General features: G+C 40.4%; 1 protein-coding gene across 1 annotated transcript in view; it reads right to left on the bottom strand.

The window, feature by feature from the left end:
* Nucleotides 1–967: 967 nt before the first annotated feature.
* The window catches only part of LOC139684397 (neuronal acetylcholine receptor subunit alpha-7-like), a 58,557-nt gene continuing 49,226 nt past the window's right edge, over nucleotides 968–10,298 (bottom strand). Inside the window, exons 9-10 of the mRNA XM_071580310.1 lie at nucleotides 7,079–7,188; nucleotides 968–1,738 (exon numbers count right to left, since the gene is read on the bottom strand). Of these exons, the coding sequence (XP_071436411.1) occupies nucleotides 1,217–1,738; nucleotides 7,079–7,188 (632 nt within the window). The 3' untranslated portion in view covers nucleotides 968–1,216. The remainder of the gene's footprint in view (nucleotides 1,739–7,078; nucleotides 7,189–10,298) is intronic.

Below are 10,298 nucleotides of genomic sequence, written 5' to 3'. Positions count from 1 at the left end.
TTTCGTAGCTCTGCTGTCGTCAGTAGGGAAAATAAAATCATGCCAATAGAGGTGTCATTCCCACCCACAGTAGTGACTGAAAAGAAGCTGCTATTGGGAACAGTGCTTTTTTTCCCCCTTATATTCCAGGAAGTGGCATGATTCAACTATGTTTTAATAACATATAATTATAATACAGAGTGCCTAGGAACAGCACATAGGTAATAAAGATTGATACATTAAACTTTAGCAAAATAAATTAGTCTTTTATACACTCCTTTTAACAAAGCCTACCAACCAAATTGGAAAGGAGACTGTACTAATAGAATTTTCAAGAAGTACTACTTTGGTAGTACAGGCTAGACATGAAATCTGAGCCCAATTAAGACAGTGAACAATTTCCTATGTATTATAGGACCCAAGATTTTGCCCTAATTGCACAGAAGTAGTCAGCATTAGGTTGGCAACTGTCTTCCAAAAGGTCAGAAATATTTTATATTAACTAGAGTTTCAAGGTGACAAGAAACAGTTGAGCAGTGAGACAGCTAAGAAGACACCATCAGCGATACATTTGATTGTCAGTATGGAGAATCATTTTTCTTTCCAATGTCATGACTAATATTCCTTAATTAAAAAATAAAAAAGAAAAGGTACCTTTTTTAAAAAGATACATTCTGTTAACATATTGACCAAGAAAACATTCCAGTTATTCTGCTAGTATGAGCTAGTATGATTATGGTTTATTTTCATATACAATATACAGCACTATGAAACTATGACGATATGAATTTCAAAGCTGAGAAGTGCATGTCACAACTACACTAAACAAAAATGATAAAACATGAATATGCTGAAAACAACAACACTCTGCAAAGCTTATAGTCATCAATAATCATTTAAATTAATTTAACAATATCTAAAAGTTCAAAATTCCTTGTAACACATTGACACTAGTGTTAGCTTGTAACAAATATATTGTAGATTTGAATTCTTATCTATCACTTATCACAGACCATGACATGTGGCACTAATCTATGAAATAAGTAACAGAGTTCAGCATGTTTACTATTCAGTAACTACAATCAATAACATAATGAATAATTATGTCCTGAAATTATTTTCATCCCCTTCTGTGTTTGTTAGTACATATAAGTACACTTCTCTATTTGAATTAAATTATCTAGCAAAGTTGCTAGCAATATTCACTTTTAAATTATCATGCTCATGTTTGAAAACCTTATGCAAAATCCTTTGAAACAGCTTCTATAAAATTTGGAGCAGACATGAGTATTGTAAACGTGCAAATGATGGCAAAAAGAGTAAATGCAACCAGGCATAATCTGTCTATCACAGCAGCGGCAAACTTCCACTCACTGCAGATCTCTTCACCCTCATCTTGTTTCCTGAATCGCGTTGCTATGAACTGAACTTCCTCCAGGATCTTCACAATCACTGGAATAGTATCCATTAAAGCTTTCTTTTGAATAAGCTCAATATCTCCTGCGATGGGACAAGTAATCTTCCCGGTCTTGCTGCCTAGATCATTCTTCTGGGGGCAGCATGGACTATCCATCGCGTGGTAGCTGTAGATCGAGTTGCCATTGCTGGACTGGTGGTCAGGTAGGACATTCACCTCCATGCTGTTGACACTCAGGTGGTGCTTGGAATAGCTGTACTTGCAGGAGAGGGGCTTTATATTTTCTCCAGGTTTTTTCATTCGTAAAAACCAAGCACACCAATTCAGCAAGATGACTCGGACCTGATAGAGAGTTACTGTGTTAGGAATACAGGGGATTCTTCAGCATTTTACAAGTTTTTCAAACATTTTATGACTATCATGGTTAGTCTATATGGTCTTTTAGACATATAGATGGATTTCTGAGTTCTAAAGCTTTCAAATGTTTTTTGAGGGTCTAACTTCTTAACAAAGACAGCCTTTTTTTGAACCTCTCTTGGACACAGAGTTGTTCAATGCCCACTTAGGTTATAGAGCCAAAGAGAGGTAAAAAAATTGTTCCTGAAGTCCCATCTTAAGCAAACAATCCGAGATCTCTGCAGCTGAGAAGAGTGCACAAAATTGGCTGTATAGTTTTGAAATATTTCTCAGATTGTAAGGAAAGGGATGCACTTAAATATTTTTTGGGGTGGTCAGTATTTAGATTCTGCTAAAAAAAAATCCCTGTACAACCAAGTAACAACTAATTGTAGCACATTCCTAGCCTGCATTTCTACTGTTTATGTCCAAATAAAAAGCTTTGATTGGCAATTGGTGGGTTTTTTTGGAAGCCATTTTATACTCCTTTGACAGTCCAACCACATAACACAGCAGGCCTTTTTTTCGAAAGAGTAAATCAATTAAATTTAGCAGTTCAAAATCTGAATGCTGCTATTAACTTCTGTCATTTCCCTGAGCACTGGTGCATCACAAGAGTGCTCTAACCTGCACATGGCAGATTGTGTCTCATATGTTTCTTGTCAAGGTCATTAAAAGAACTTACTCTGGAGAGTGCATTCAGATTTTTTTATCCCAGTGCTTTGTCTGAAATCTGAGCCTGGTAGAATTCTTATTGGCAACATTGTTAACTGTGAAAAGCAACAGAAAACCTATGGAATCAGTAACATCTTTTGTAAAAAAGTCCTTCAGGTGTTATTTATACAACCTTGACATTTGCAATGCACTTGTGAAAGACCCTCCATGCAGACAGGCCTCTTCAATGATTTTGCCATTCTGGCTGCAAGCCAGATAATCTGACATTCAATGGAGAAAAGACACAGCTTCTGGTTTCATTTCTGAGCCTTGGCCCAGGATTCCCTGTAATTCTGCTCCAATTACTTTGGTTATATTTGACTTAGGACAACAATTTGTCTCCAAAAGTGTTTTAGATGCAGGATGAGTTGACCGCAATGTTTGCACAGTACAGACACAGGAATGGGAAAATTACAGCTAGCGCTTTGAGTTGCTGCTGTAATGACAAGTGCAGTTTCAGATGGCTGTAATAATAATAGTAAAAGCCAAAACCAAGGACCAGTGGAAGGCAGTTACACAATTTTTCAGTTCTGCAGTGTGAGCTGTTCTGGGTCACAGCCCTCTGCCATTTTCTCTGAGCCATCTGCATCTCTTCCATTAATGAATCTTTTATTCTTCATCATTATCCTGGTTGTGGCCAGAATAGAGTTCATTTTCTCCCTAGTAGCTGGTACCGTGCTGTGTTTTGTATTCAGTATGAGAATAATGTTGATAACACACTGATGTTTTAGTTGTTGGTAAGTAGCGCTTACTCTGAGTCAAGGACTTCTCAGTTTCCTGTACTTTGCCAGTGAGCAGGTAATACATGATGCCATGAGGGACCATGGCCAGGACTGGTGACCTTAACTAGCCAAAGGGATATGGAAAGGGATATGAACTGTGGGGAGTTGGGAGCTGTCGATATTTGCTCAGATTGAGGCTAGGCATAAGTCAGCAGGTACTGAATAATCGTATTGTACATCACTTGTTTCTGTTGCCTTTTATTCCTCTCTCTCTCTTCGTTTCCTTGTTGTTGTTATTATATTTTTGTTGTTGTTATTATGTTTTGTTGTTATTATGTTTTTATTGTTGTTAGTAATTGCTACAATTAATATTAGAGTTATTATTATGTTTTATTCTGCTTTAATTATTAAACTTAACACGCAAAATGCTGGTTTTTTCTGATTCTCCTCCCAACCAGATAGGGGAGGTGGGGTGTGAGCAAGTAGCTGCATGGTACTTAGTTGCTGGCTGGGTTTAAACTACAACAGTCCTGAAAGACTATTTTCCTGTTATTCATATTATTTTGCTTTATTGGAGTCTTTAAATATTTTATTATTTCCTCCATAGTCACCACAGACAAATAGAAATCTATAGTGTTGCAGCCTAAAAAACCTGATCCTGCATTTAATTGAACTTATTTAATTACAATGTACTCTGACTGCTCATGGACACAAAATGAGACAGCATGGAAAAAGATAAAGGTCTTTATTGCTAGCAATATGTTACCGGTGCCAGCGGCAAAGGGAAGAGAAAAATTAATTCTCCAGTACTGTGAAATTCCAAAATACTAAGTCAGACAACTTTCTTATTAAAAAATGTTAATATGTCTGCCTTAGCTGTAGAAGGAGATGTGAGTTGAAAAATGGCTCTTATACAGAAATACTGCTTTTACTTCTGAGATAGTTTTTACTCCTTAGGGAAATTACATTTTTAACTACAGTCAAATCCTTTTCCTACAGGAAAATAAATACTCAGAAGACAGCACCACAGCTTTTAATAGGCTTGAATTTTCAAATGCTCTATTTCCTTGACAACACAGACATTAAGACATCAACCTGTTCTTGTCATACCAATTAACTGAGCAGACAACTGCAGGATACAGATTGCTGGAAGTCAGACTGGGTATGATGATACAAATCTATACTCTCACCTGCATTGTCATATCTGGGTTTCTGTGAAGGAAGGACACAGTTAGGGCTGCTTTCAGAAGTCAGTAGTGAGCGACTGAGTAAGGGAAGAAGCAGCTGTGAGCCTTTCCACTATGGCCCTCCCCTAACCACAATACAGCTGTATGGCTGGTTCCCATCACAGCCACCTGCCTGGCCTAGTCCAGAGGAGAGAGTCTCCCACCAGTGATAAGGGGCATCAGCACTTGAACAAGCCTGTGCACGTCCAGGTCTGAAGTGTATCAAAAGAAAACCCTGAAACTTTACAAACCTGACTTAGGCGCAGCAAAGAGACAGTGTGTTCTTGCCTTTTCCCACAGGCCCCTTTCTTCTCTCAGTGCTTGGTCTCTCCATATCTCTTTCCTACACAACAGTCTTGACTGTCCGTAGAGAAAGGTCAGTTGAGCTGTAGCCCATGCCTGATGTTATCCACTCCCAAACAGGTTTTTAGCTGGGCCTTCCTGAGTGCTATTTTCCACAGTATCTCAGCAGATATTGTCAAAAGTGTCAATCAGCCAGCAGTTCTCACTTCTCAACTGAGTAGCCAACAAATGTCCTGACAAAACATCTTGGATTTAAACTCCTCTCTTGGAAAAAGCTAGCTTTAGTAAGTCATCAAAGATTAATAGAAAGGAAGGCACAATACCCAGCAGTGGAATAAGGGAAGAAGTAAACATCTACAGAGAAGCTAAATGCTAACAGGGACTCTCCTCCCTCTTTTGGTGTAAAGGCCAAGCACAGAGACCTTGAAAGACGGGCAGGGAAAAGGAGCTGCTCAACTGTAAATAAAAAGAAAGTGCTTCGGCAAATCTTCTGGATCTGCAGCTGCTCCCACACCAGCACAAAGATCAAGTGCCTTCCCCTGCAACTTACTGCAGCTAAATCTATTTAAGCAGGAGGTGAGAACAATCCTGTAACAATATCCAGTTAATCAATATCCAGTAACAATATCCAATTAATCAGGGTTAGAGTTTTGCTATAAACTAATGTCTGGCTCTGCCAGGAGGAGGACAATGTGGGGAGTAAGTAGATGGTGGGGATAGCTCCTGGTACTGGAAATGCAGAAAACAAATTTTATGTAAAAGATTTCCTTCTTTCTGAAGTTAGCTATCTTAGATTCCTGTATTTTACTGAGCAAAAGTCTTTCACAGTGTCTCTGTAAGAAACACCTGTCTTAGGTAGCCAGGTGAAACTTAAAAAAAAAAGATTTTGCCATGAATCCTAATGACTGAGCCTTGCTCATGTCTTGCAGAGGACAAAGACTTTTGTAGGGTCAGCCGCTTCCTTATCCTCTTGGAATTCACCCTTTTGCACTTGAGATCCCTGAGCCCTGTAAAATTGTCTGGTCTTCAGCTTTTACAGTCTATCATCTGCCCTACCCAGTAACACTTTCCGCAGTCTTTGTTTCGTGATGGCATGTTTTGTAATGTATGCCAGTTCAGCTGTCAGGCCAGACTGAGAATTTGTCTCACACTGTGTTTCCAGCCAGGAAATCAAGAGACTGGTAGAGATTAAGGGCTAACTTGCAGGACCTCTGAGACTCATGAGCCATTGTGTCTATGCTCTTCCACGAGCAGAAAAAACAATAAAATTGTCTGTGGGGGCTGTTAAGCTACTGCATACCCTGTCCATGTAGAAATCTGAAGTATGTTTCCCCAGAGTGGTGCCCTCAGGTTTTGTTTACTTGCAAGTTCTTCCAGAATTCACATGCTGTGATGTCTTGAAAATAAGAGGACTTTAATTTATACAGCACTTTGATAAATAAATGTGAGTAAACTTAACGGTTCATTGAAACTGCAGTTTATTTTAAGAGAGGCTAAATTAGAAAGCTGTTCCGTACTTGGTCTGACATCAGTAACCATGTGATATTCACTTAATCACCAAGATAATTGTCTAGGATGACAAATGTGGTGACTGAGATACCAGAGGATGCTGTACAACCAGACTTCTGTGAAACTACCGTGGTAGTCAGTTGACTGTGACTGTTTGTATCCATTTGTGCTTTCATTCTTTTTCATTTTGTAAATATAAAGTGCACCTTGCATATTCTAAAGTCCATTAGGAAAAGGAGAGAGGAAAAAAATCTATAATCTTTTTAAAACTTGAAAATCTAAAGGAAACATGCCTTTTGAAAGCCAGCTGGTACTGGTGCCAAAACTCACCGGGCTAACAAAATCTGCTGCTGTCTGTAGGGAAAGGAAGGTCCACATGATAATGCACTGAGAATGGATCAGATGGCAGCAAACTGCCCAGTAGATACTAGAATTTGTTTAGGGCTTTGAAATGTCACTTTGTTGGTACTGGTGTCTGCTGGATTAGAAATCAAAGATATTGTTCACAGAATCAGCACTTGCAAAGTGAGTGCTGAGTGAGATCATTTTGTCATGATTCAATCACCCCCTTGTAATTGTAAACAGAAAACCCAAACAAGAGACATATTTTTAATGGAAAAGCAAGTTTAGTATGCTTGTTCTTTACCTCCATTAGCAAACTTCAGTATCCAATGTAGTGTCTGTAGCTTACTGTTCATATTAATGAAGAACAACTTCTGTCCCTCATCTGTAACAAATTTACTATAGCTTTTAGATTATTTTGTTTTCTTTCAGTAGTAACCTGTTGAATGTTTACCACCAAAACTGCTTACCCATTTGGGCATCTTTCCTGCTTGTGGGTCATGATGATGAAACTGCAGAACCAGTACTGTTACCACCACAGACAGACCAACGATGACCATGATGCTAGCAAAATACTGAGCTGCAAGTAAAAGGATGATTTGGTTAAGGATGGAAAAATCCTAGACCATGTCTTGAGATCTGCATTTGAGAAGCATTGCACCATATCCAAACATGCTCTTCTCTGATCTGCTACACTGAAGCTTTTGAGGCCTTAGAGGTTTTCAGTGTATGTGCTCAGCTCCCTCCTCTCCAGTAAGGGAAGGGCTAGAACTAGTGGAAAGCAAAAACTACTAATTTTTTCTCCTGGAGAGAAGTATAGGGCCTCATGACAAGGACAGCTCTGTGCCTGCTGCCAGGGCAGAGAGTATTTGGGCTGACAGCACCTACTGAACACCAGCATCCCCAGACCTAGGCCCCCACAGTCCAATCAGAGGTGCTGGAGGGAGATGCTGTCCTTGTGGTGGCACTGGATTCCTTCAGAAATTGTTACCAGTTCCCACCTTTGTCCCACTACTGCTCATAAGTGGTTAGGCATATTTCTCATTACTCTTCTTAGCCCTCAAGACCACTTCTTGTGGTTCCTATGAAGGCACACTACACTCTCTTGAGTGCTAAATTTAAATCTGCTGTGCTGCTGTGCAGGAAAGAAATCTAGATCTTTAATGCCAGAACTGAGACTTGAGGCTGTATCTTCTAAGTGACAGCACAGCTTCATCATGTCAGGAGTGAGGTTGATGCACTGAAATGTAAAGCAGAATTACCACAGGGCTAATGACATTTGAAGGTTTCAGTGGCAAAATACCAAGGAACAATACTGTTGGCTGACATGATGGTATATTGTGAGAGAGAATGTCACACTGCCTCAGACTGCAGCCTCTTCCCATTCCCAGTCCTCCCTCCTGCAGCTTGAAGGACAAGGCAAAAATTCAATACAAGCTGTAAGGCAAGTTTTGCTCTGTGTTTCTTAAAAAGAAATCCCACTTCTTCATCAGGAAAAAGCTTATTCTCAATAATGAGCTTCTCAGACCTTTCTGAAACCGATGGTGCAACTACTTCAAGAGACAGATATGTCATTCCATGGCAATATGAATTACGTATCTAGAGTAGAAGGATACTCCTAAGGATGAGGTAAATTTAAAGGTCTCTGTTACACTTACTTCATGAGAGTAGAAAGTCAACAAGAAGTCAGAAGCAGAGCAAACCAGGAACTCAGGTTTCAGGGAAGTTGTTACATGCCCCATGTAACGGAAATACAGCAGTGTTGATATTGTTCATTTAATTACTTCTGTGAGTCACTAAATAATTTCCTTAAACACTATGCATTTTGATGCCACCAGACTTCAAAGGCCTGAAGGTCTTTGGCTAAGACTTTCCTCATATCCTTGAAAAATTAATCCCCTGATTTAGCTTGGAAACAACCTGATATTATCTGACTCAGGATCCCAGCCAATGCTTAGCAAAGGAATTGACACTCCCAGTTTTCTTTTAATCTGTAGACCTAGGAAGAGAATTCAGGGATCTGCTATGTAGCCCTGCTAGTAAACGGCAAATAGTTCATTCAGGAATATGGTGGGAAGTACAGGGAAACTGTGGGCCCATAAACAAAGATGTTCTGTGTTTTTGTCCAGTGGTAAGCAAGGCAGACTCTGGGTGTGCATCATCTGGTTTTGAGGGGGTGGGGCAAGGTGCTTCTATTCAAGGTACAGTCACGTTTTCAGTTGAAGAGTAAGGATGAAGGACACAGGGCATGGTACTTCAGACCCATATGTTAGAAAATCAAATGTCACAAGATATCTGTGAAATCTGGCAGATAGATTTACAGCCCCCAGGTAGGTGCAGGTGCTGTATTTATTTCAGAGAGAGAAAATTGCAAAGTCCTAGAAGTGCTCAGACTTAATCTAAGCTGGATTTTTCCAGTCCTGAAGAACCAACACAGAAAGGGGGGGAAGAAAGTAGCCATGACTGACACAGCTGTTAGTCTTTCACATCTCTAACTGGAGAAATTATGATGGCTGTTGCCTTCTTCCTGAGATAAGAGAAGGTAGACATAATACCCTTTAGTCATGAAGGAGTTGCTGGATCATGTGCACATGGGTCTCTTTGACTGAAAACATGACTGTACTTAGAGTCTACAACTAGGTAGGGATAGTCAAGACCCTGGGTCTGAACTCAATGGCAGTTCCCCTGTAAGAGAAGGAAAGGCCCCAGGACTGAGTATATCCATCAGGCAAAATGTTCCTGGCTCTGAAATAGTATCCATACCTACTGATCTTTCCTTCCAGGGTTTAATCCTACATCCTCACTTTCCTGGCAGCAGAAAAACATGGTCTTCTGCAGCAGTGAGGAGAACTGGTGAGGAAGACTCCTGTGTTCTCCTCCATGCACCTCCCTAAAACCATGGCTTAATCTTCCTCCAGTCTTTTGGCTTGGCATCTCTGTTCCTGGCAGTCACTAGCCCTCACACCATCAAGGCCAAACCTATCAGTTGGTGCTACTAGGGCAGCTGTCCCTGTTCATGTCTAGCATCCCCTCTGATATGACCATGATTCGACCATCTCCAGCAGCCCTGTGAGCAAAGAAGCCTTGCTGCTGAAAGGATGAAGCTACAATGTTCATGGATAACGCTTCCCTTGGACTCACAGGACTGTAGTTTTTACTCACTCTACCCTGGCCCCACACTGCCATGAGTTAGTGAATTTTCTTTCTAGGTCTCCATTGATGTTACTGAGTACAGGATTCTCTCCTGCTAGATATGGAAAGAGAAGACAAGTAGCGGAGTAAGAACTGTGCTTAGATCTCCCAAGCAGCAGATCTGGCCCAGTCACCAGACTTTTTTTGACAGTATTTTAGGGTCCATCCTAAATCCTACAGCACTTATCCACTTGGGGCTTTGAAGCTGTGGGTTCCACAAAATCCTATCTCCAGGTGTGTCTGTTGGCAGGTATAAACCCAAATCAGATTTTATAAAGAAGCTCAGTCCCTTTCACTTTAACTGCAGGAAGGAAATGCTCAGAAACTCTCATTAAATTAAAAATTACTTAACTGTGGGAAGTGTCAGGAACAGCCATCCTGGACCAGGGTGCCTTTGAAAGACCAGGGACCTGGTTGCAGTTAAATCGGCTGCTCTGAGGCACAGCTGGGAAATGACTGACCTGTTTTGAAGGGGAAGTGGATGATTTGCACTCTGCC

Source organism: Pithys albifrons, chromosome Z (genome assembly GCF_047495875.1).
Source record: "Pithys albifrons albifrons isolate INPA30051 chromosome Z, PitAlb_v1, whole genome shotgun sequence".
NCBI classification, from domain to species: domain Eukaryota; kingdom Metazoa; phylum Chordata; class Aves; order Passeriformes; family Thamnophilidae; genus Pithys; species Pithys albifrons.
This window is presented reverse-complemented; position numbering and strand designations above follow the sequence as displayed.